At 46.9% G+C, this 27,061-nt stretch overlaps 1 protein-coding gene across 5 annotated transcripts in view; it reads right to left on the reverse strand.

The window, feature by feature from the left end:
- LOC147708010 (N-acetylglucosamine transporter UNC93A-like) overlaps positions 1 to 27,061 on the reverse strand; it is a 493,060-nt gene that overhangs the window by 29,304 nt on the left and 436,695 nt on the right. For 4 of the 5 annotated variants that reach the window (XM_086926821.1, XM_086926825.1, XM_086926822.1 and 1 more), the window contains one exon: positions 25,330 to 25,465. The exons of the other annotated variant lie outside the window; for it this stretch is intronic. In XM_086926821.1, the coding sequence (XP_086782947.1) occupies positions 25,330 to 25,465 (136 nt within the window). The remainder of the gene's footprint in view (positions 1 to 25,329; positions 25,466 to 27,061) is intronic. 5 annotated transcript variants of the gene reach the window in all.

Below are 27,061 nucleotides of genomic sequence, written 5' to 3' on the forward strand. Positions count from 1 at the left end.
GTGTGTCACACTCCTATGTCTGGTGCTGGCAGTGTGTCTGGGTCTATGGCTCATGTGTCAGTCACTACATCTGTGGCTGTGTGTCACACTCCTGGTTCTGGTGCTGGCAGTGTGTCTGGTTCTATGGCTCATGTGTCAGTCACTAGGGCTGTGGCTGTGTCTCACACTCCTATGTCTGGTGCTGGCAGTGTGTCTGGGTCTATGGCCCATGTGTCAGTCACTAGGGCTGTGGCTGTGTCTCACAATCCAGTTTCTGGTGCTACCAGTGTGTCAGGGGCAGGTACTTCAGGCAGTCCACCTGCTCTGTGATGTGCGGTGTGTTTACCTTCACTCACATGTATTTCGATTTGGTGTGTATATTGTCCATGGAAACGACATTTGCATTGTTCTTGTCCTTGGGACGGGTACCTTGCACCACGTACTTCTGCTGCCTCTGATGTACCTGCTCTGTTGGCCACAATGCCCTGTTGGTGTTCTGATACTGCAGTCTGCCCTCTCATGTGCTGCCTCTAATGTACCTGTTCGATGCCATGGACTGTTGATGCACTTAGCCCCTCTCATTTGCTGCCTCTGATGTACCTGCTCTGTTGGCCACAATGCCCTGTTGGTGTTCTGATACTGCAGTCTGCCCTCTCATGTGCTGCCTCTAATGTACCTGTTTGATGCCATGGACTGTTGATGCACTTAGCCCCTCTCATTTGCTGCCTCTGATGTACCTGCTCTGTTGGCCACAATGCCCTGTTGGTGTTCTGATACTGCAGTCTGCCCTCTCATGTGCTGCCTCTAATGTACCTGTTCGATGCCATGGACTGTTGATGCACTTAGCCCCTCCCATGTGCTGCCTCTGATGTACCTGCTCTGTTGGCCACAATGCCCTGTTGGTGTTCTGATACTGCAGTCTGCCCTCTCATGTGCTGCCTCTGATGTACCTGTTTGATGCCATGGACTGTTGATGCACTTTGCCCCTCTCATGTGCTGCCTCTGATGTACCTGTTCGATGCCATGGACTGTTGATGTACTTGGCCCCTCTCATGTGCTGCCTCTGATGCACCTGCTCTGTTGGCCATAATGCCCTGTTGGTGTTCTGATACTGCAGTCTGCCCTCTCATGTGCTGCCTCTAATGTACCTGTTCGATGCCATGGACTGTTGATGCACTTAGCCCCTCTCATGTGCTGCCTCTGATGTACCTGCTCTGTTTGCCACAATGCCCTGTTGGTGTTCTAATACTGCAGTCTGCCCTCTCATGTGCTGCCTCTGATGTACCTGTTCGATGCCATAGACTGTTGATGCACTTGGCCCCTCTCATGTGCTGCCTCTGATGTACCTGTTCAATGCCATGGACTGTTGATGCACTTGGCCCCTCTCATGTCCTACCTCTGATGTACCTGCTCTGTTGGCAACAATGCCCTGTTGGTGTTCTGATACTGCAGTCTGCCCTCTCATGTGCTGCCTCTAATGTACCTGTTCGAAGCCACGGACTGTTGATGCACTTAGCCCCTCTCACGTGCTGCCTCTGATGTACCTGCTCTGTTGGCCACAATGCCCTGTTGGTGTTCTGATACTGCAGTATGCCCTCTCATGTGCTGCCTCTAATGTACCTGTTCGATGCCATGGACTGTTGATGCACTTAGCCCCTCTCATGTGCTGCCTCTGATGTACCTGCTCTGTTGGCCACAATGCCCTGTTGGTGTTCTGATACTGCAGTCTGCCCTCTCATGTGCTGCCTCTAATGTACCTGTTCGATGCCATGGACTGTTGATGCACTTAGCCCCTCTCATGTGCTGCCTCTGATGTACCTGCTCTGGTGCCCACAATGCCCATGCTCTTGCATACTCTGTGATTATACCCCTGTAATGTGTAATAAAGCAAGTCATTCATGTGTCGTGGTTTGTCGTTGTCATTCCTGCTTGTGTACTCCAGTTGTGGATTTGTATTTGCGAAGTGATGTGGTTTATCAAACATGACACTCCCCCTCCCAACTTCACAACCCTGGCAGGTACTCCTCTTCAGACAGCGAATGGTGTGTTGCGTACCTGCGTCGTCGTCGATAGTGGGCCCTGACTTGCAGGTGGTGGATCGCGAATTGTATCGGAAAAAACATGTAGCGCTCGGTCCATGACGGCGAGGGCTTGTGGTGGGTATCTCTGCTATGTATGGTATCTTCGCTGTGGGGAATCCGCCGTGTTCAGGCAGGTTGTTTTTCTGCAGCGGTTTTATGTGTGTTTTCCGCCATCTTGATTTGGGGGACGGTCATTGACGTCAGTCCGTACGGCGGTGTCTCTGGATTGGTTACGTCCGCCGCGGGGTCGGGTGTAGTTAGGCGGCGGTACGTGCTCTTCCGTCGCGGACGGAATTTTGACACTCTTTCCTATCCTAATATGGCGGACGGAGTGACCGCGGCAGGTTGACACGGAAACGGCTTTTTCCGCTTACTCCAGGGCTGCGGTCGCACTTCCGTCCGCCATCATAATGAGCCCCATAGTCTTTTTTATATTTCCAAATTACAATCCCGAAGCTGAATTTTCTTTTAGAAAATAAAAAGGCAATGCTCCCGAACAGGGGAGATATTGGGGAAAGAATTAAATAACACTGTGAGAGCATGCCTCTTGTGCCTTTTTCCCCGACCACTGAAGCGGAAAGTAGGAAATACATTTGTTGACCTGGCTATGGCCCTGGCTAAAGAGATGAGTAGCAATGTCCAACACGGGACCATGAATAGAAACTTGGAAGAGGGACCTCATGAATTGGGCCGAAGTAGGAACGAGGACACTCCTTAGAGAGGAGGAGGGTTCACAAGAAGCCAATAGCAGACCAATGGAAGGAGCTGGTGAGAGCTTGGGAGACCCTAGACCTTGAAAATGATGAGGCAGGAAATGAAGGAAATGGGGAGCCCCCAGATAGACCATCTGACCAAGCATAAAAGAGAGGGTGGGAGCCCAATTATGCAGAAAAAACCCACACAAGGAAAGGCACGCAACATCAGATAGGCCACACTTAGGACACCAAGAGATTACTATAGAGAATAGCATAGCAAGTACCGCACATCAAGTACAGACCCCACGCATACAGATTGGCTCCCGCAACACTGAATAGCAATGACGTGACCACATGCAAAACCAGGATTTGCCCAAGTTGTAAGGCACAGAGTTCTTAGTTAAGTTTACAAAAGGCATTCACCAAAATTGGGAACACAAATGCATGAGCGAAGATGGAGCGCGAAATAGGAAAACACAATGTTAGCTAATAATGTGTATGCCAACTCTCAGGAAAAAAAGCTAACGTTTACCATAAAAAAAAGCAAAAATATAACACATGGGAACTGGGTCATCCCCGATATTAATAAATGATCGGACCTCAGAATGTGAAATGCTAAAACTGAAAAATTGGATTGTAATACATGCATCTGGTACAATAAGAATAATAATATTGGAAATGTCAATAAACAACCGTTTAAATAAAGAAGACAAGGCTCCCCTCGCAAAGGGTGAATGGAGCATTTTGCACTTTACACTGTCCCTTCCTGCCAATGTTTTGCCTGCGGTGCAGGACTGTGAAAAGGGACTACTAATTCCACCCATCTAAATTAGGAGGGCGGAATTAGAGATCTGCCTCTGACAGCCCTTACTCCGTAGCGCCATTGGAGGGGTTTAATCACGGTGAAGACGGAGTAGTTTCTGACATGATTACATCTAAGGTCTGCCCTTATATAAATCTGGTGGGTGGGCCAGACTTTTGGCGGTATAGATACAACAGAGTATCTATACCGCCAAGATTTAAATCAGTCCCTTTATCTCAACTGCTCTCTTCCCCCTCCTCTACCATTACTTAGATAGATATAGGTGGATGTTATTTACCTCTTGTATTCCTGGCAAGAATATGTTAGCAGATGCCAGAAAAAGTCCCTTGTTTTCTAGGGAGATGCTGATGTATGCCATTCACATACTCCCTTTGGACTGGGGTAAAATGAATATAGGAATCCCACCTGATCCTTTTTGGGAGCTGCCAGGGCTGAGGAATGCATAACTTATTTAAAACATATTTAAAGAATTTGTATTAAAAATATAAGTCAAATAAAGGTAATAGGAATTTTAGAATGAAAGCTGGCATTTAAAAGGGAGTAGTCTACCTTAGCCTTTGCAGTAAGTAAAACATTTTAATCCTCTTACTGTATACATTGTAAGTGAATAGTTACCATGTTTCACTTATGCCCATCATGCACCTAGGCAATTAGGTTTAAAGGCACAGTTGAGTGAGAAGTGGCTTACTTAAAGTCAGAAGGAATCTTTACACATGACAAAATTGTTCTTTCTGGCATGTTTCTGCTGCAGCATATGGATTACAGCAGTTCAAGACAAGTGCATTAAATCCAATGGCACTTGTAATATGGTGGACATGATATCTGTCACATTTGTGAGAACTCTGAATGAGGCCCTAATGTCTGCCATGCAGCCCACACTCGCCATTCGAATGCAATGCCTTTAGTGTGATTTTTGTCCCACTTTAAGATGGTGTTCCCTAAATGTCATATATGTCAGATGGAGTACGCCAATTATTTGTCATTATTGTGTGTCAAAGCAAATACACCGGGAGGTGTTTAGCAGCTGCCAGGGCCCAGGGTCAAACACCAACACCAAAATCCTGTCAAAAAATGGAGGGAACTATGCACAATGATGCACTTCACTAAACCCCTGGGACCTCATTTATGAAAAGTGACGCATCGCTGCAACAGCGATGCGTCACTTTTCATTGTGCCCTCCTTGCGACACCAATGATGCGTCATATTTACAGTATGACGCACCATTGCACAAGGAGTTACAGATACATCAGTATTTCTGACGTATCTGTATGGCGCAAAAGTGACGCATTGCTGGAGTGTGTCACAAAAGTGACGCATTGCTGGAGTGTGTCACAAAAGTGACGCAACTCCAGCAATGTGTCCTTTCACATGGGGAAAGCCCCATGTGAAAGGGCCTGCGTCAATCTTACCCCTGCTTTGAGGCAGGCGTAAGAAATTGACAAATTTGTGTCCTAGAAGTGGCGCAGTGAAATCTTATAGATTTCACTGCGTCACTTCCATGACCATTTCTTGCATCAAAACGCCCCCCTTGCATACATTATACCTGCCGCAGGCATAATGTGGCCCAGGGGTTTACAAAGTGACGAATCTACCTAGACGCGTCACTTTGTAAATATGGTGCAACAAGGCACATTTTTTACGCTGCTGGTGCGTCACAAAAAGTGAAGCACCGGCGGCGTAAAAGTGACACACGGCCTCATAAATGAGGCCCCTGATTTCTTATCTCACCCCAACCTCTTTCACTACAGCCCAATAAGGACTAACGTGATAATTTGCTTTTGATTACAGATTGCATGCTAGTTGATAAATGGTGGGCATTCCTATATGTCTCAGAGTGAAAATTACCATTTTATAGGTTCAATGAACAGGAAAGGAGATATGTGTATATTTCAAAAGACACATTTAAGTTATGTTGGGGCAAATATATAAATGAAAAGTCCAGCAATTTGCACTGCACTCCCACAGAAAGATCAATTTAGGAGAACGTCTCCATTTATGGTCATGAATAGCTGCTTCTTTACACATTCTCTGAAAAACTTGACAGCATTTCAGTCAGCCCCAGAACACCCATGCACAGGAAACACACACTAGTTCTTGTCCATTAACATTGAAGCTACAGATTAAAAGACAAGGAGTAAAGTGGTGATATGGAAGCACTGGAAAACTTCAGTTTATGTATGGAACCTCCTTGCGATCCTACTGTCGTCAAGCAAAAATCATACAACTTATATAACTAATCAATAGAGTGCGCTCATGACTTCTTTTAACCAATCAGCCCATGTAATGACATTCTTCAGAGTATAAAGGGTAACGGCTGTCATTATAAATTATAATGCAAGGTTGATACTCTTCTAGTAATCATAATTCCTGTCTAGATTTAACCTCTTAGTGATACAGTAACATTCAAATGGAAAATGAGAGTCACACCTTAATTTTACAATACAGTCCTCCTTATCAAAAATCTCAAATCAGAAATTAATTAACTATATCTAACTAACTCATTTTATTACATCGAAAACTAAGTGAAAACAATATTAGTCTATTAGTCCATTGTGAATGTCTTTTATAACTTTGCAGTCTATTCTTCAAAATTAGAAGTAATGAAGTTCATATCCAACAACTTGAAATCACTCAAACTCAGTCATTCTTCTTCATTCACACTAATCTAAATTCCGGTGAAGGGAGTTCCTCAAATTGTATTCTTGCAATGTAACCTGTTAAATGAGATTATGGCTTTTCTGGAATCTATCCAGTATACTCCTCTTCTATATTGCCTTATTTGACAGCTATTGTGATCGACTTTGTACAAAAAGTTTTAACATCCTCGATTGGGACTTGACCTAGCGAGGACAGGGGGACAACTGAATTTCTTGCCTACCTTCTGGAGACCCCAAACAGCTCACACTGAAGTGGACAGTGATTATTGAAACCTGAAGTTCAGAAGCCAGGATGATAAGCTACTTAAACAAGCATTTGCAATGCAATAGGTCTCACATTAGGAAAGTTTGAGCTATTGGTCTTGTAAATGACACGTTTTTTATTCATGTGTTGGTTTTGAAAATAGCGAAATTAATAGCTTTGTCATTTACAATGCCAATACTTTTATCTTTTGCAAATGTGACACCTATAGCATTTTTAATGCAACATGTTTTGTATTTACGTGACTTAGATGTATGGATATTACAAATAACAATGGCTTTTATTTTTTTTAAACAATTAATACTTAAATTAAAGTTATTGTAATTTATAATGGCAATAGCTTAAAATTTTGTAAATAACTTTTGTGAAAATTATGTTCAGTGTATTTTATTGTGACGAAAATCCAAGAACAGAAGTGAAATATTAACATCTTTTTGTGACATTTGTAATAAAGCTTGAAACATTGAGAGAAAATATTTTAACCAGTTGTTGTTGAATGGTTACACAGGTTGATACTGTGGTGGCGCTGAGTGATGTTGTGGTGGTGAAGAGTGATGCTGTGGCGTTCAGTGATGCTGTGGTAGCGCATAGTGATGATGTGGTGCCCCTGAGTGATGCTGTGGTGGTGCGATAGATAGATAGAGTGTGGGTGAAAGATAGATAGATAGAGTGAGGACGATAGATAGATAGATAGCGTGAGGGCGATAGATGGATAGCGTGAGGACGATAGCTAGATAGCGTGAGGGCGATAGATAGATAGCGTGAGGGCGATAGATAGATAGAGTGAGGGCGATAGATAGATAGCCTGAGGGTGATAGATAGATAGATAGCCTGAGGGCGATGGATAGATAGAGTGAGGGCGATAGCTAGATAGCGTGAGGGCGATAGATAGATAGGGTGTGGGCGATAGATAGATGCGTGAGGGCGATAGATAGATAGCGTGAGGGCGGGCGATAGATAGAGTTAGGGCGATAGATAGATACCATGAGGGTGATAGATAGATAGCGTGAGGTCGATAGATAGATAGTGTGAGGGCGATAGATAGATAGCGTGAGGGCGATAGATAGCGTGAGGGCGATAGATAGATAGACTGAGGGCGATAGATAGATAGCGTGAGGGCGATAGATATCGTGAGGGCGATAGATAGATAGCGTGAGGGCGGGCGATAGATAGCTAGATAGAGTGAGGGCGATAGATAGAGTGAGGGCGATAGATAGATAGCGTGAGGGCGATAGATAGATATAGTGAAGGCTATAGATAGCGTGAGGGCGATAGATAGATAGCCTGAGGGCGATAGATAGATAGCGTGAGGGCGATAGATAGATAGCATGAGGGCGGGCGATAGATAGCTAGATAGAGTGAGGGCAATAGATAGAGTGAGGGCGATAGATAGATAGAGTGAGGGCGATAGATGGATAGCGTGAGGGCGATAGATAGATAGAGTGAAGGCGATAGATTGATAGAGTGAGGACGATAGATAGATAGTGTGAGGGAGATAGATAGATAGATAGCGTGAGGACGATAGATAGCGTGAGGGCGATAGAAAGATAGCGTGAGGGTGATAGATAGATAGAGTGAGGGCGATAGATAGAGTGAGGGCGATAGATAGAGTGAGGGCGATAGATAGAGTGCGTGAGGGCGATAGATAGATAGCGTGAAGGCGATAGATAGAGTGAGGGCGATAGAGTGAGGGCGATAGAGTGAGGGCAATAGATAGAGTAAGGGCAATAGTTAGAGTGAGGGCGATAGATAGAGTGAGGGTGATAGAGTGAGGGCGATAGATAGATAGAGTGAGGGCGATAGATAGAGTGAGGGCGATAGTTAGATAGATAGAGTGAGGGCGATAGTTAGATAGATAGAGTGAGGGTGATAGATAGATGTGGGTGGTTGTGTGTGTGTGGTTGTGTGTGTGTGTGGTTGCGGGTGCCGCTCGAAGCTGCGTGAGTGTCTCTGGTGGAAGGACTTTGCTGCTCTGTGCCTGGTGTCCCTGGGAGCTATACTGACTCAACTGACGGCGAAGGAGAGTGGGACTGCGAGTCCCAGGAAGCCTGCGGCTCTGCCATCGGCCGCACTTGTGCTGACTCTTCCCCCTGACCCCGCCTCCTCACAGGAGCTTAAACACACGCCTCGCGGCCCCCGCTTCGCGGGAGCCGCTCGAAGCTGCGTGAGTGTCTCTGGTGAAAGGACTTTGCTGCTCTGTGCCTGGTGTCCCTGGGAGCTATACTGACTCAACTGACGGCGAAGGAGAGTGGGACTGCAAGTCCCAGGAAGCCTGCGGCTCTGCCATCGGCCGCACCTGTGCTGACTCTTCCCCCTGACCCCGCTTCCTCCCAGGAGCTTAAACAGACACCTCGCGGCCCCCACTTCGCGGGAGCGGCTCGAAGCTGCGTGAGTGTCTCTGGTGGAAGGACTTTGCTGCTCTGTGCCTGGTGTCCCTGGGAGCTATACTGACTCAACTGACGGCGAAGGAGAGTGGGACTGCGAGTCCCAGGAAGCCTGCGGCTCTGCCATTGGCCGCACCTGTGCTGACTCTTCCCCCTGACCCCGCCTCCCACTCCCAGGAAACCAATTAAATCACAAGGAATATAAACATAGAAGGTAACGCGTCACGCGGGACGCGCGCGGGCGGGCGCCGGGCTAAGCCTGGGCAAAGGGCGGGCCGTTTGAGGCCGTTCGAGGACGGAAGAGACCGGACCGGGTCACCCCTCTAAGGTCGACCTCCCGGTTATCTCCCGGTTCCATTTGTGGACCTGTAAGCAGTTGGCTGATAGACTATGTCCAGCAGGGAAACAAGAAGCAAGGCTGTGACTGCAGCCTCAGGTACTATGGACAAATTCCTTTCCAAAATCAATATGTCAGGCAGTAATGGCCCCTTGATTCCTGCAACATCAGCCGAGGGGGGCGTAGAAAATAATGTAGTGTGCTCTTCTCCTTGTTTAGTAACTAACACTAGTATTCCAGTAATGCTTGATATCACCCACCTGTCCCTAATGGACAGTATTGACCAAACTATTGAGTCCGTACTCCAACAGCTTAGGACTCCACTATCCACACAGAGAGATAGGGACACATCTCAGGTTATCAGTGATGTGGAGCTTTCCCCTGCTGTGGAGTTGGAACAGTCCAGGGTTCAGGGCGGGGATCCTAATCCTAACTCTTTGGTTCATGTGGGGTGTGGAATGGATCAGGTACCTAAATTAAAGAGGGAAAGATCAAGAAAATCAAAAAATGCTAAAAGGGCAAAAACCGATCCCATATTGCCCGCGAGGGAAGAAAGTACAAGCGCTTAGAGACCCCTGTGGTTATAACGCGCCATACAAATTAAATAAATAAATAAATAAATAAGTACTCCTGTCCTATCAGTTTCTGGTAATGACGATGATCGGGAAGTGCTGGCAACACCATCCAACCCCGCTGTACCCGTGCCTCCTGAACCATTCATCTTTGGGGGAGTTCCTACTAATAATACAGAACTTCTTATTACATCGCTTACTAACATCTTTAAGAGTCTTCTAAACCCTATAGCCCTTAAACTAGACTCAATTGAATCCAGACTAATAGCCCTTGAAAAATCAAATACGGGCACTGAGGTTCAGTTGGGGAGGGGAGAAAGTACACTGGTATCACAGGGGCCCATCGCCGGACCATCCCGTCCTTTAATGACCCCATTGGTTGTAGCTGCAAGCACATCGACAGTTATTCCTTGGGAGAATACTAACAATGGCCCTATACCAGAGCACCAAATAGTACCTGTACCAACAGTTAGGCCAGCGCCACCGATACCTGCTCCCAGGAGGTCGAAGCAATTAACCTCGGACACATTACCTAGACAGGAGAGACCTTCGAATGGGTTGGACAACGGCCCTAAAAGAACAGACGACACAAAATCTAGGCATAAGGCAGTTCATCTACCTCCAGAGGCGGTGGGCTACACTGTTATTTTGTTGGGGGCACCTGAACTGGCAAGTGGCGTAACGGAACCCTATGAATCTTTACGCAATAAGGTACTTAGCTGGTTAAATATTCACAGACCCCTACCACCACACCTAAAGGGAGAGGTCCTTATGGTTAGAAGGGTTCCGTGGGTCGGGTACACCGTTAAGAAAAGAGCAGGGGATTGTATTATTGTTAGTTTCAGGAACCCCCAGGTAGTCACATACATTTGCAATTGGCTTGGCAATCAAGGTAATACTACCATTGAGTTGGTTCCCCTCTCCTATTTTTACCCTAATGTTCCAACCCACACCGTGAGGAGGGATGAAGGTTGGACACGGGTGGGCTTCGCTGAGGATGGGTCTAGATACAGGCCGAGGCATAATGTGTTCCCCGCCCATGCTAACTATGTACACCCCAATAGATACACCTGCCTTGATGAAGTGGATTGACTTCGTAGGGGTGTCCATCTGCAATCCAACGGGAACAGTGAGAATGATCCCCTGGGTGAGGGGAAAGCAATTACCGTACCAGAGACCCAAAAAAATATAGATCTGGAATGTTCATAGGGGAGTATTCTAAAGACACTCACTGATGGTGGGGTTGTAGACATTTTACCCCGGAGCCAACCCGATAGTACGCCAACACCTAAAATCTTGTGTGCCCTTAATACCACTCCTATCTTGCACCCCACTGTGGAATCTCCTGTTCGTCGCCTCGAATTTCGATCAGCGGACAATGTAGCAGAAAATCCGTCGGGACCATCTGGAGGGCAGGAACCGAAAACTCATATTGAGGTTCTGAAGTTCCTGTCCTGGAATGTAGCGGGCATTGCAAATAAAATTCACACAGAGGATTGGGATCTCCTAGTTGAAGGGAGTGATATCTGTCTCTTCCAGGAGACTTGGGCAAGGGATCCACTGAGTAGAACGGGTTATGAAGTTCTTGAAATCCCGGCTACTTGGAGTGGTAGGGGGAGGCCCTCGGGGGGTTTGGCGGTCTGGGTGGCTGCGCACATTGGGTGTTCCGTGGAAAGTATACCTACGTTCTCCCGAGACATCCAGTGCGTGCTTCTCAGATGGCCAAATGCTATAACTCTGGCAATTGTTAATGTATATTCTCGTCCTGTTAGTGTGGCTTCGGAACCACCCACCCTTGAAGACCTTTCGTCCTTCTTGGGCCAACTCCCTAGTGATTGTAAAATAGTAATGGGCAGCAACTTTAATTGTCACTTTGAACCATTGGAAGGTCTTAAAGAGGGCACTATCACTTCTGAAGATGACTACTGGAGTGTTCCATCTTGTCAATTTCCCCACCCAAAGTCCTAGTCTCCCCTTGCAGTACAAATCATGTCCCTCACATTGAATTACGCGGTGAGGGCCTGCAATGGACGAACACCGTCAGACAGCTCCTCTCTGTGTACTTTTAATAGGAGGGATCATGAATCAAGATTGGACTATATCTTTGTTGATATTTCCTTATGGCCCAAGGTCCAGGACTTCAGGATAGTGCCTAGAACAGATAGCGACCATAACGCCCTGTCACGGGTAATGAAACACCCCGCTCCTGTAGGCGAGCCACTCTTCTCCAACAAAGGTGGCGACCCTGGGAACTTGGTCCTTACCTCCAATAGGCTTAGGGTTAAATGGAGGAACATAATTAGTGCAGAGGATAATATAAGAAGGATCTATGAAGTGGCACTCCCCAAATTGGAAGAAATGGAGGATTTAATTAATTTGCCCAGGCAACCGAATTTCAACGAGCAATTGGGCCAAATCCACGATAACTTGGTGGGAGCACTAGGTGAGGTTTTTTATCACGTGGTACCCTCGCAACGTAAAAAGACCAGAACCTCTACCTGGTATAACTCTTCATGTAAAACGGCCAAAACAGAGCTCATTGCCTCAATAATAGAAGGCAAAGACAGGGGAAGGGTAGTTGAACTTAGGCGAGAGTATAAGGCTGCCCTGGCACTGGCAAGGTCAGAGTGGGACTGGAACCACTGGCAGGCGCTTTCTCTGGCACTCGAATCCAGGGACCTGAAAAAATGTTGGTTCCTGATTAATTTTGGCACAGGAGAACCCAAAGCTGCAGTAGAGCCTAACATTGCTTCTTCTGCGTGGGAAGAGCATTTCGGCAAACTTTACCAAGAGGCTGAACAACCCTCAATTGATGGTACTGCTCCTGGAGATCTATCAACCTCTGAAATTGCTATGGAATTCACCCTAGGGGAGGTGGTGGGTGCAATGGAGAGATTAGCAAGGGGGAAGGCCCCTGGACTAGATAGATTGCCTGGCGATCTCCTCAGATACCATCCGGAGATCTGGGGTCCATATTTTCTAATCCTCTTCAATGCTATCTTGGGAGGGATGAAGATAGTGCCCATCTTCAAAGGGCTCTCCCCTGCTCCCAGCCAACTACAGGCCAATCAGTCTCATAGATGTCCCCCAAAAACTCTTTTCCCGCCTTCTCCTGGATCATCTTATGGACTGGATGGAGGAAAATGAAATCTTGAGTCCTCTGCAGGCTGGCTTCAGGAAAAACACGTCCACCATGGACCAGATCTTCCGCCTCGTCCTCCTGTACTGGAAAACGGTGAGGATAGAGGAGGGGGGACTGTACATGGTGTTCGTGGACCTGAGGTCAGCCTTCGACATGGTCCCACGGAAAAAACTCTGGGAGGTTCTGAAAAAGCTTGGTGTTCCCACACATATATTGCAAGCCTTGATTAGGCTCCATGATAATAACTACGCACAGGTTAGGTGTGAGAGGGATGGAGCTTTGTCATCTAGGTTTCCTGTGTGCAGAGGGGTCAGGCAGGGTTGCGTCCTGGCGCCAACCCTGTTCTGCCTCTTTGTCAACAATATCATATCCCATCTGGTCAACGTTAAGGATAATAATGCCCTTTTGGCAGGCAGGAGGGTGCCAGCCGTCATGTTTGCTGACGACACCCTCCTGCTTTTCAAATCTCCGATGGGGATACAAAGGATCCTGGATGGATTTGGTCTTTTCTGTATACAGCATGGTCTAGAGATCAATACTGAAAAGACCAAGTTTATGATCTTCAACCCATCCCCCAAGACTAGACCATATCCCACCCTGGGCGAAGCCAGCTTGGAAAGGGTCACAACTTTTCAATACCTGGGCGTCACATTGCAAGAGAATCTTTCCTGGGACCCTCAAATATTAAAATCTCGGTTGAAGCTGTGCCAACTTTAAGGTGCTATTTTAAAGGTTGTGAACACCTCCACCTTCAAACCCATAAGCCCGGCATTAGAACTCTATAAAACCCAAGCCAAAGCAGCTGCATCCTACGGTAGCGAACTTTGGGGGTACAAAGCGGGGCGAGAATTGGCTAAGGTGGAAAATAATTTCTTAAGATGCCTCTTGGCTCTTCCCCGAGGCACACCCTTACTCTCCCTAAGACTGGATGTGGGATTACCTTTGATTGCCATAGAACTGGAGTCAAAGCCACTAAGATTCTGGCATAGGCTATGGACTACCAGTGAGCTCGTACACTACAGGCGTGATCTCACCCATGTAATGAGCTTGAACAAGCGAGATAGAATTCCATGGCTGGCCTTTGTCAAAAAGGAGTTATATCGTCTAAAGCTCCAGGAGCTATGGGAGGATCCTGAGCAGGGGTGTTGAACCATTTCCCGTAAAAACTTGGTGCAAATCCACAAGGAATCCAGTTTGGCTACTCTCCAGTTGGCTACCACCAATGGCACCCTGACCGACCGATTTTTGGAATTTAAGAATTCCTACGAATTTGAAGATTTTATGGACATAATATTCTCCATCCTAGCGAGGAAATTGTTTATACAGTGGAGATTAGGCACTTTGCCCATAAAAACCTTCACCTGTAATTGGTCTAAGGGGGGGGGGGGATAGATGCTGTCCAGGATGTAAAATGTATGATGAGGAGGAAATCCATCTTTTTTTCTTCTGCCCTGCTTACAATAGACCCAGAAAACACTGGCTGGTGCCTCTATGTAGGAATTTGGGATCTAGGTTTTATTTGTCTGTATATAGAATCCTAAAAACAAGCACTTTGCCTCATATTGTATTCGCTGTGGCTAAGTTTATTATGGCTATGTGGCAGATAAGGAAAAAACTGTTACCCACCTAAAAGTATAAAAGTGATGTTTCTCCCATACATTCATATTCATCCTTTTAACACTCTGATTATTCTCTGAATTATTATGTAACTGTGTTCCAATCCATTCGTACCTTCGGTAAATTTTTAAGGTTTATTCTTTATATTTTGTGTGAATCTTTTATGGTCTTAATGACCGAAATAAAGAAATTTTGGATTGGATTGGAATGGTTGTGTGTGTGTGTGTGGTTGTGTGTGTGGTTGGGTGCGGTTGTGTGTGTGGTTGGATGTGGTTGTGTGTGGTTGTATGTGTGGCTGTGTGTGTGGTTGGGTGTGGTTGTGTGTGTGTGTGTATGTGTGATTGTGTGTGTGGTTGTGAGTGTGTGGTTGTGTATGTGTGGTTGTGTGTGTGGTTGTATATGTGTGTGGTTGTGTGTGTGGTTGGGTGTGTGGTTGGGTGTATGTGTGGCTTTGTGTGTGGTTGGGTGTGGTTGGGTGTGGTTGTGTGTGGTTGTGGTTGTGTGTGGTTATGGTTGTGTGTGTGTGGTTGTGAGTGTGGGGTGATGTGTGGGGTGATGTGTGGGGTGATGTGTGTTTGTGTGTGGGGTGATGTTTGTGTGTTGGGTTGTGTGTGGTTGTGTGTGGTTGTGTGTGGTTGTTTGGTTGTGTCTGTGTGGTTGTATGTGTGTCTGTGCATGGTTGTATGTATGTGTGTGTGCGGTTACAGAAGGATGTATGAGGAAAAGAGCAGCAGATCAGCACAGCAGAAGAAAACAGGGAGTTAAAGAAGGAGGCGGGTGGAAGAGAGCAGCAGAACAGCACAGGAGATGAGAACAGGGAGTTAGAGAAGGAGGCGGGGGAAGGGAACAGCAGATGAGCACGGGAGAAGAGAACAGGGAGTTGGAGAAAGGGCGAGGTGGAAGAGAGCAGCAGATCAGCACAGGAGAAGAGAACAGGGAGTTAGAGAATGAGGCAGTGGAAGGGAACAGCAGATCAGCACGGGAGAAGAGAACAGGGAGTTGGAGAAAGGGTGGGGTGGAAGAGAGAAGCAGATCAGCACAGGAGAAGAGAACAGGGAGTTAGAGAAGGAGGCGGTGGAAGGGAACAGCAGATCAGCACGGGAGAAGAGAACAGGGAGTTGGAGAAAGGACGGGTGGAAGAGAGTAGCAGATCAGCACGGGAGAACAGAACAGGGAGTTAAAGAAGGAGGTGGTGGAAGAGAGCAGCAGATCAGCACAGGAGAAGAGAACAGGGAGTTAGAGAAAGAGGCGGGTGGAAGAGAACAGCAGATTAGGACAGGAGAAGAGAACAGGGAGTTAAAGAAGGAAGTGCGGTGGAAGAGGGCAGCAGATCAGCACAGGAGAAGAGAACAGGGAGTTTAAGAAGGAAGTGGGGTGGAAGAGAGCAGCAGATCAGCACAGGAGAAGAGAACAGGGAGTTAAAGAAGGAGGCGGGTGGAAGAGAACAGCAGATCAGCACAGGAGAAGAAAAGAGAACAGGGAGCTAGAGAGGGAGGCGGTGGAAGAGAGCAGCAGATCAGTATGGGAGAATAGAAGAGAACAGGGAATTCGAGACGGAGGTGGGTGGAAGAGAGCAGCAGATCAGCACAGCAAAAGAGAACAGGGAGTTAAAGAAGGAGGTGGGTGGAAGAGAGCAGCAAATCAGCACAGGAGAAGAGAACAGGGAGTTAAAGAAGGAGGCGGGTGGAAGAGAGCAGCAGATCAGCACAGGAGAAGAGAACAGGGAGTTAAAGAAGGAGGTGGGGTGGAAGAGAGCAGCAGATCAGCACAGCAAAAGAGAATAGGGTGTTAAAGAAGAAGGTGGGGTGGAAGAGAGCAGCAGATCAGCACAGGGAAAGAGAAGAGAACAGGGAGTTAGAGAAGGAGGCATGGTGGAAGAGAGCAGCAGATCAGCACGAGAGAATAGAATAGAACAGGGAGATAGAGAAGGAGGTGGGTGGAAGAGAGGAACAGATCAGCACAGCAGAAGGGAACAGGGAGTTGAAGAAGGAGGTGGAGAGGAAGAGAGCAGCAGATCAGCACAGGAGAAGAGAATAGAACAGGGAGTTAGATAAGGAGGTGAGATGGAAGAGGGCAGCAGATCTGCAGAAGTTAACAGGGAGTTAAAGAAGGTGGTGGGGTTGAAGAGAGCAGCAGATCAGCTCTGGAGAAGAGAAGTGAACAGGGAGTTAGAGAAGGAGGTGGGTGAAAGAGAGCAGCATAACAGCACAGCAGAAGAGAACATGGAGTTAAAGAAAGAGGCGGGTGGAAGAGAGCTGCAGATCAGCATAGGAGAAGAGAACAGGTAGTTAGAGAAAAAGGCGAGTGGAAGATAACAGCAGATTAGCGCAGGAGAAGAAAACAGGGAGTTAAAGAAGGAGGCTGGGTGGAAGAGAGCAGCAGATCAGCACAGGAGAAGAGAAGAGAACAGGGAGTTAGAGAAGGAGGCAGGGTGGAAGAGAGCAGCAGATCATCACAGGTGAAGAGAACATGGATATAAAGAAGGAGGTGGGGTGGAAGAGAGCAGCAGTTCAGCACAGGAGAAGAGAACAGGGAGTTAGAGAAGGAGGTGGGGTGAAAGAGAACAGCAGATTAGCACAGGAGAAGAGAAGCAAACAGGGAGTTAAAGAAGGAGTTGGGGTGGACGAGAGCAGCAGATCAGCACAGCAGAAGATAACAGGGAGTTAAAGAAGGAGGCGGGTGGAAGAGAACAGCAGTTCAGCACAGGAGAAGAGAAGAGACCAGGGAGTTGAAGAAGGAGGTGGGTGGAGGAGAGCAGCAGATCAGCACATGAGAAGAGACCAGGGAGTTAAAGAAGGAGGCGGCGTGGAAGAGAGCAGCAGATCAGCACAGCAGAAGAGAACAGGGAGCTAGAGAAGGAGGTTGGTGGAAGAGAGGTATGGCGATAGATAGAGGGAGGGAGGGTGATAGAGCGAGGGCGATAGAGGGAGGGCGATAGATAGATAGAAGGAGGGCGATAGATAGTGGGAGGGCGATAGATAGAGGGAGGGAGGGGGATAGCTAGATCAGAGGGCTATTGATATAGAGGGAGGGCGATAGATAGAGTGAGGGAGGGTGGTAGAGTGAGTGAGGGCGGTAGAGTGAGTGAGGGCGGTAGAGTGAGTGAGGGCGGTAGAGTGGTAGAGTGAGGGCGGTAGAGTGGTAGAGTGAGGGTGGTAGAGTGAGGGTGGTTAAGTGGTAGAGTGAGGGCAGTAGAGTGATGGCGGTAGAGTGGTAGAGTGAGGGCGGTAGAGTGGCAAAATGGTGAGGGTGTGTGAGAGGGTGAGGGTGTGTGAGGGTGAAGATGTGTGTGAGAGTGAGGGTGTGTGTGAGAGTGAGGGTGTGTGGGGGTGCAGGTGTGTGAGTGAGGGTGTGTAAGGGTGAGGGGGTGTGAGTGGGTGAGGGTGAGGGGTGTGAGGGAGAGGGCATGTGAGGGTGAAGGTGAGAGAGTGAGAGGGTGGGTGAGAGGGTGTGTAAGGGTGAGGGTGTGTGAGGGTGAGGGTGTGTGAGGGTGAGGGGGTGTGAGGGTGAGAGGGTGAGTGAGTGTGGATGAGAGGGTGTGTGAGGGTGAGAGGGTGTGTGAGGGTGATGGTGTGTGAGAGTGAGGGTGTGCGAGGTTGGGTGAGAGGGTGAGTGAGGGTGAGGGTGTGTGTGAGGGTTAGGGGGTGTGAGGGTGAGGGAGTGTGAGGGAGGGTGAGGGGATGTGAGGGTGTGTAAGGGTGAGGGGGTGTGACGGTGAGGGGGTGTGACTGTGAGGGGGTGTGACGGAGGAGGTGTGAGGGTGAGAGGGTGTGTGAGGGTGAGGATGAGCGGGTGTGAGGGTGAGCATGAGGGGTGTGAGGGTGAGGATGAGGGGGTGTGAGGGCGAGGATGAGGGGATGTGAGGGTGAGTGGTGTGAGGGTGAGGGGGGTGAGGGGGTGTGAGGGTGAGAGGGTGTGTGAGGATGAGGGGGTGTTAGGGTGAGGATGAGGGGGTGTGAGGGTGAAGGGGTGTGTGAGGATGAGGGGGTGTTAGGGTGAGGATGAGGGGGTGTTAGGGTGAAGGTTTGTGAGAGTGGGGGGGGGTGAGGGTGAGAGGGTGTGTGAGGGTGAGAGGGCGTGTGAGGGTGAGTGAGAGGGTGAGTGAGGGTGAGTGAGAGGGTGAGTGAGGGTGAGTGAGGGTGAGGGGGTGTGAGGGTGAGAGGGTGTGAGGGTGAGAGAGTGTGTGAGGGTGAGGATGAGGGGGTGTGAGGGTGTGAGGGAGGGTGAGCGGATGTGAGGATGAGGGGGTGTGAGGGTGTGTGAGGGTGAGATGGTGTGTGAGGGTGAGATGGTGTGCGAGGGTGAGATGGTGTGTGAGGGTGAAAGGGTGTGTGAGGGTGAGGGGTGTGAGGGTGAGCGAGGGTGAGGGGATGTAAGGGGGTGAGAGGGTGTGTGAGGGTGAAGGCAGCTCTGGCATTGGAAAGAAAAATGCCTCCACAGAGCACTTGGCATCATTTGAACTGTCTTTTTCTTTCCAGCCCTTGTCCCTTTGATAGACAGCGACTGTAATAAAAAAAACAAAATTAAAAAACCCACAATTTTGTGAATATGAATGGAGGGACTTAAGTCTGCTGTCCTTTATAGGCTTCTATCCTTGCATTCACAGGCATTCGGCAGGATTCACAAAGCACACTTCTGCCTCTTTAATATTAATATTGAATCCTAGTGAATGCCATTTTGTGCTGTGATCATTTTTTACATCTACCTCTGCACACAAATAATTTGCAGATGCTGCACAAAAATTGCACCTGTAGCACGACCTGAGATTTGAACATGAGGCCATGAATGAGGGCCACTGAACAGAAAGAGAGTGTAAGGAGGGAGAGTCACTGAGTGTGAAATACAAGGATAATGAGACCGAAGAAGGCAAGAGAGACTAGGATTGTGATACGTTATGAGAGCAAGGGTGAGAGAGAGTAAGAAACCAGTGAGATTGCAGGACGAGAGGAACGTTCAGAATGTGAGATGCATGAAGAGAGAGAGACAGAGACAAGGAGAGGAAGGCTGTGGAGAAACTCAATGCGAGATACAATGAATGAGAGACTGTTAAAGTTAGTGCATGAGACAGTGAATGTGAGATGCATGACGAGAGAGTTAGAGGAGGAAGATGAGAGATACATGGCATGCGAGGAAGCCTTGCCACCAATTAGCCTATGGCTCAGATCACAGTAGACCACGTAACCTGCCTGCCACGATGAAGCCAATCACAGCCAAGGAAAATTCAGTCCAACTTACTCACCAATTCAATCTGGGTGACTCGTCTAGATGCCTGAGACAAGTGGGTGGGTGTCGAGAAGGGCATCACCTGCCTGCGCCGATTTGGGCCTGTTAACTTTCTAATGAGATATGGGCTAGAACCACCATGTCTCACACCACAAAACTCACAGGATTACAGCTCCTCCTATTATCACATCTATGCATACTTTCCATGAACCCATGCACCATCTCGAACATCTCAACAAACAAAGGTTGTAAGCCTTCATGACAACCAAGTATGCATAATGCATATAATTGCATGAGCATCCCATTCCTCACCTCGTAAAGCAAAATAATTTAAAAGTGCTTTTTGTTGGTTCATGCTCATGCGAAAGCAATGTATGCAATGGAGGTAAGTGCTTGCATCAAGAGAAATAATTTTGATGTCATAGTGCTTGAAAAATCCCGTCAGGGAGACCGCATCAAGCACACCGACTTTCTGAAACAAGCCCTCGTCATTAATGTGGCGAGGGGGGGGTAGGGGGGAGCGTTAGCCTTTGAAGTCGGAAGCGTCAAAAACAGCGCTATGGGGGGGACACATTGCAGTAAGCACGGAGAGACGGGGAGAAAATAAGAGCGATTGGCTGGTGATTGTGTTGGTTTTATTTAGTGCTTTATACTGCACTCTGCAGTTGTGTGTTAGCCTGGGCTAAACATTGTTGGTTTCTGGTTTTTCTAGGGCCTCGGCAGTGCTAGGTCGCCTAGAAATATTTTAGATAGCAAGTTGACTTTTTTAGTATGTGTTCTTGAGAAATGTCAACGTACTACATGTATTGTTGACAGATGAAGGTGGGCCATTATATTTATACCTCTAATGCCTCAAGCTAATAAAATCTTACTGAGTTCTCTTAGAAAGGATAAGTCTCCTGTTAATACCTATGGCTGTAGCAAATATCGAGACTGCTTGTGAATCCGTAGGAGTGCACATTACCCTGGGAGCAACAGACCAAATGATGGGAGCAACAGACCAAATGATGCTAGCAAGTATGCTGAATGAACAGACAAGTTAGCAAACATCCAAATGCGGGAATTTACAGACAAAAACACAATTGTGCATCCAAAAGCTCGTTTTTAACAGATTTGTAGCCTAGACTCTATGAACTAAGAACAAAAGCTAATGCAATTAGCACGGAGAGACGGGGAGCAAATGGGAGCGAGGCATTGGGCAGAGGGGGGTGGGGGAGAGCATTCCTTTAAAGTGTGAAGCTCTCGGCATTGCTGTGGTGGGTCCGATGTGATGATGCAGGCGGCTCGGGGAGCAAATGGCAGCAAGCTTGTGCACGGGCGCACATGCACTCGGCGTAATCCACCTGGTTTAGCTTTCGTGTTTCACCTCTATATGTCTCGACACCTGCAATGCCAGAGGCATTGGCAGAGATCGAGACCTAAAGAGGCAGCAAACGAGAAAAAAATAGGAAGCACTGAATATTAACTGAGTCTGAGTGGTGCGCAAATGTCAATTTTAAGTACTTCACATAGCGTTTACTAATATTTTTTGGTATGTTTCTAGGCACTACGGGCATTGAAGGTCAGTGAGATTTTAGTACTTTTCCAGGATCTCACAATGATGCTGGGCCTAGTACACCAGGTCTTTGGAATCCTGAACCAGGAGTTCGAACACATAAGTGTGTCCCGCAGTACTATAGCGGCCACTATGCAACCCACCTGGGAAAGACACCCCAACAATCAAAGCTAAACTTTGTTATGAGGATCACATATGTAAACTGTGTGATTTCAGAAGAAAATGTTCAACAAGGATATAATCGTGCATTTTCTGAATACCAGAAAATCGAACTCTGCGCAGGTTTGGGAACTATTAGGTTGTCAAACACAAAGTCGTGGGGGAGGGAGGACATTTGAAGGAGCGCAGCGTTGCATACATCAAACACTCTGAACCCCTCCAAAGCATGAGGAATTCATTAGAAAGGGTTTGCCCTATTCAAGTAAAATAATCCGTGCGTACACTTCCAAGTCTTTGTGACGCACACTTTGGAATACTTGATGTGATTACTGTCAGTGTGGAACCCTACGCAGAACCAGACAGTAAACTTACAGTAGTCTTACCTTCATCTAAGACGTTACACCAACGCGCCCGAACCGACTCCACCCTGCTCCTGGCCAAAGAGAGTAAAGACTGTAGGTCAGGGAGCGCGTGCGGCTGGCGTGCTGCCTCACTGCTGAGTGGGGGCTGGCCAAAATGATGTCCAGGGCCTTCATTGGTAGCGCTACCAAATTGACGGTCCTGGTATCCACATCATTAAACGTCTGCCGCCCGCGCACCGCGCACTGCGCCACCACCACTAAGTTAGGTGCGTGCACTGTGACGGTGCACTAGTTCTACTAGCTCCACTAACTTGCAGCACTTTCTGCATTTCATGTCGGGCCAGGCCCACTGATCTGCGGTCTACTCTGCGGGGCCTGCGGCAGGGCCCCTGAGCAGCTGCCTATACCGCCCGTGCCGAGGACCGGCCCTCGGACCGCCGCCGGCGAAGAAGGTAGAGCAAGATATCGAGGCAGGAGAGGAACATGTGGGTCATTCCATGCACAGACGGCGGCGGGTAAGGGGGGCCGGCGGTGTGTGAATGTGTGTCTGTGTGTGTGTGTGCGTGGGGGGGCCACGTGTGTGTATGTGTGTGTGTTTGTGTGTGTGTGTGTGTGCGTCTGTTTGCGTGTCTGTCTGTGTGTGTGTGTGTGCCTTCGGCCGGCCTGCATAAGCGCTTGCACAGACCGTGAGCGGCTCGTGCACCGGCCTGTCTCCCTTGAGAGGCATCTCGACGACAATAGGTCTCGAGAGCGAGACCTAAAAACTACTTTCATCTGTTGTTTCCAATGTATGGGAGAAAATGTGAGTTTTGCAGAAACAAACATGACTTTCAGGGAATTTCAGGTTTCCCCCAGCATGTATCCAGAAATGGTGGTATATATCTATCTGGTAAAAGAGCCCTATCCCTTTCAGTGCTGTTTCATCTCTGCAAACAGTGTTCACTGAGTTTTTGAATCAGTGGTATTTGTCTTTGCTAACATTTAGCTTGATTTTACTTCCAGGATCATCTTTTTGCTAAATTACATCACCTTCCAAACAACTTTATCTTCAGAAGATATGGTTTTCGACCTGTCCTAGCCAGAGTGATGTCTGGTTGCTAGAAAAAGGGTGGCAGAGCCGCAGCACTTTCAGACTAGGCACTCTTTTAGTTATAGTTATAGTGAGGCCCCTGACTCAGGCCCTCAGCTTAGCTAGTGGCTGCCACTAACACAAGTGTTTCAGTGGGTGGATAGTTAGCTGAGCAGTCATCTTCCTCCAGTAGGCATGTTCATAAAACCCCTTGAGCTTTACTAACACACACACATGTGTATGCAACAGTGCTTGTACAAGCAAGGATCCCCCCCTGCGTATGCCCCTCCTGGGTCTTATCTGACACTACCTAATGGTTTCAACCATGAGCAGAGGAGGGAAGAACTTGACAGTTTCTGTCGGATGTTCAACTATTTTCCCATAGCCTGAGCAGGGAGCGAATTTTTAGGATGACTTACAGCACCAATGGCATTAAAAAATAAGTTGGTGTTGAGGTGAAGTGCATCGCTGTGGGTGCATGCATATATGTGCGTGTTTGGGTGTGTGTCTGTGGTTGAGTAAATGGACGTGTTTGAGCACGTGTCTGGGAAATCCGTTTGAGCATTTTCGGGTTTTCAATGAACCATGGACTATAAGTCACATAAGTGTGCCCATCCATGACATATTACAATTTTCCCATTGTGGATATTCTTGGTTAGGTGTGTGTGGATATTCTGTAGCATGACTGAGATAGAAATTATTCCCATATGATAGATACCCCTAACATTTGATTAAGAAGAAAATGGACATAAATGACAGATTCTTTCTATATATGGCGGTAGTATGTGTGGAATGAAAATGGCAAGCGTTTGCTTGTATTTTGTAAACATTAACCAAAGCTGATTTTCATATAAATAACAATCTTGTGTTTTGAGGAATTCAGCTTTTCATCCATTATAAAAAGGTGGAATTTTGTATCAAGTCTTCTATAAAATTGGTAAGGTAATATTTGGGGACAAAGCTATTTTTCAGAAAAGTTTGTAAAGCTTCATATTTAGTGACAATTAAAGAAGAGTTCTGAAGGCCTATTTTTGATCTCAGTTCCTTGGTGCTAGGGCGCCTATACTACTATTTCATAACTCATGTGGAGGGATGTCATCATCTACAATGCACTACTATTGTAACTACTGTTGTGTGCGACATGGCATGAGCGTGTATGATTGCTGTTACCTGCAGTTTTAGAACCATGTTATATTCCTTGAATGGAGTGTTGTATATCAGATCGTATTTTACTTACAAGATCATGCCATACTAGGAACCAATTAAGTGACCGCATACTCTCCCTCTCCATTAGGTTCACTATATTCCCTGGACCTTAAATGCTAAACTAATATATAACGAGATGGTCAAGCACCTTTCAATGGGTACCAAAGTACCATGAAGCTACATAGGCCAAAACGAATCAGGTATTCATTGTTGTGGAATAAAACAACTGATACAAGGAGGGTCTAAGGGAAATATTTAAAGACCATAAACAGTTACATTCCCTCAATAACTATACACATACTTCTGAGTAACTGTCGGTCTGATCAAAGAGTGTGAAAAGCGTGTCTGACCACTGACCTAATAACTATGCAAGGTACTTCTTCAAGTGAAAAAAGTATCCATCAGTCAACTCTTGGTTCCTCCCTTGTCATCATTTGGGACTCCTTTCACCAAGGAGAAAACTCTTGCATCAGTTTTGAATGTACTGTATGCACAAGGGTAACCCAATGTAACTCTATGGGTGAAAGATGTAACCTACTAGAGGTGACTGGGAAGCTGCGTGGAAATGAGTGAAAAAGGTGAAAAATGTGAAGAGATTTAAAAATTGGATAATGGAGAGCTAAGTGACTTTATTAGGTGTCTCTCGTATTTCCAAGTCTAAAAGCCAGTGCGGGATCATAGCAGTTTTGACAAATATCTGCTGTATCGATGTAAATGGCCCACTTAGGTTAGCTTGCCTTGGTTAAGTTATTAAATCCTTTAGAAAACAAATGAGAACATTGGTGGCATCTTTAGAGTGTCATGGTCCACAGGTCCTGAATAATCTGCCAAATAGTTAGGACAGTGAAGCTTGACAACCTCCACTTACTAAGGTCAACACATCCTTCTGGTTTCAATATGTGCAGAGTGATGCAAATCTGTTAAGACAAGAAGCATACGTCGACACGTTTTTAATTCCAGATAGCAAGATGCCAGTATAGCTAAGGGACCTTGCTTTCCCATAGGCTGCCATTTAGGATTCTTTACAAGCACCCAATAGAATGCAAATAGAAGTTCAAAGAGTAAATATATATATACGTATGCATTTTGGGGAATAAAATGTGATGCAAAGGGTTGTTGCTTTTTCACACAAGAAGGATTTAAAGCCGAGATTTTCCTTCAGGCTTTCGTCACCCATTCACTATCCTGATCACATTGAGTCCTTACCTAGTACAAACATGGCGACCCTGCCAGTGTACTCGGAAATCTTTCCAGCCAGTATTGAAAGGATGGAATTGGTGGCGCCAAAGCAGATCATCACATATCCCACAAACTGTATCCCCAGAGCACAGGTCACGTAGGACTAAGAGAAGGAAAGACAAACATGCATTGTTTAGAATTGTGAGTCCATGTTACACATTCTTAAGCAAAGGTTATTTTTAAGGCGCTACCATAAACATGTATTTAAATGATAGGAATGACCAAACCCAGGGCACAAAAGAAGCGAGGTTGAGGATGTTATACGCGTTTTAATTACAAAGGACGGCGTTGTGACCCTTTTGATGCAGTGTCCCCAAATCCCAGAACTGGGCAGTAGACCGTTAACACTGAAAGACGCTGAACTGCAATGGGGCAGTGCGGGCTGAATGGACAGTTGCTCAGTCCAGTAGTGTACTCTGTATGTATGGGAACAGGGCAGTCTGCCAGTAGTGCATTGCAACATGATGACCCACCACTGCAAAATACGATGAGGACCCCTCAGTTTCCTGTATCTCATAGATATACATTGGCCTTAGGCTGAAGGGAGGTCCCCTCAAATGGCGGGAGCTCTTTGAAGGGCTGGGGGCCCCCTGTGCTACAGGGGGTGTAGTGGCCTGCGTTAAGCAGGTCAGTGCTTAATTTGAGCCTGTGGTTTTCGGTGCTCAGCAATGGCACTTAATCATCAACACCAGCGCTTTTGAGTACCAGTTAAGGACACATTTATTTATGGTAGGCACGGGGAGATTAAAAGATTTGCCCAGAATCACAGAATGTTTAGCCGACAGCTGAGACTGGATCCTGATTCCCTAGCTCGGAACGCCAGCTCTGACCATTATGCCACACTCCCTCCCCACTTTTATGGTTAGTAGTTGGCTCTGTTTTAGGCGGCGCTAACAGGAGAAATGGGCTTGTGCACACTGCCTCTTGATGGGAGCTCCGGCACTTATTTTTTGACAAATTAACCTTATACCTTGCGGAAAGCTCAACCTTATATGTACTAGAACATCTCTCATGGCGTTAGACGCCTTGTGTTCTTATTTAGACAAAATCTGCTTCCGTTGAAAGTTCTACATGCCAGCTGGTATGGCCATTTGGCACGCTGTGATCTTTGTCAATTGTATGATCAGGACTTAGATCACGTCATGTTCGTTTGTCCTGCACTGATGTCTTGCAGGCGTAGATGGTTAAGACCAATTTGCTTACAACTCAACATTTTATCTGCTTCTTCATTTAAGGCGGCCTTGATTAACCCACCTAATGAAATGTTTTCTTTTAAACTGTACAACTTTTTAAAATGTTTTTTGGACCTGTACTAGGATGTCTCTTCTAATTGTGATGGAATAATATCTTATGTATTTCTTGTTTTGTATGTATATTTTGATTTATGTGGACCTCATAAAGAGTTCCTTATCATAATAAATAAACTTGAAACTTGAAACATGCCATGTTTTGAGGACAAATTAACCACTGGTTACTCCCTGCAGTCTGCATATGTGTATTTGTGGCATCCAGGTCTGTAGTTTCACAGTAGAAACTGCAGAGGAAAGTTGAATGGCTTAGGAAAGGAAGAGAAGAGCTGAGGGAAGAAAAAAAGTTAGTGGTGCCAAAGGAAGAAGGATGCAAAAAGGCTGGGAAATGAGCGTAAGAGAGAAAAACAGAGGGAGGAAGAACAATCCATAGGGATAGGGGAACAGAAACA

This window comes from Lissotriton vulgaris, chromosome 6, assembly GCF_964263255.1.
Source record: "Lissotriton vulgaris chromosome 6, aLisVul1.2, whole genome shotgun sequence".
Lineage (NCBI taxonomy): Eukaryota > Metazoa > Chordata > Amphibia > Caudata > Salamandridae > Lissotriton > Lissotriton vulgaris.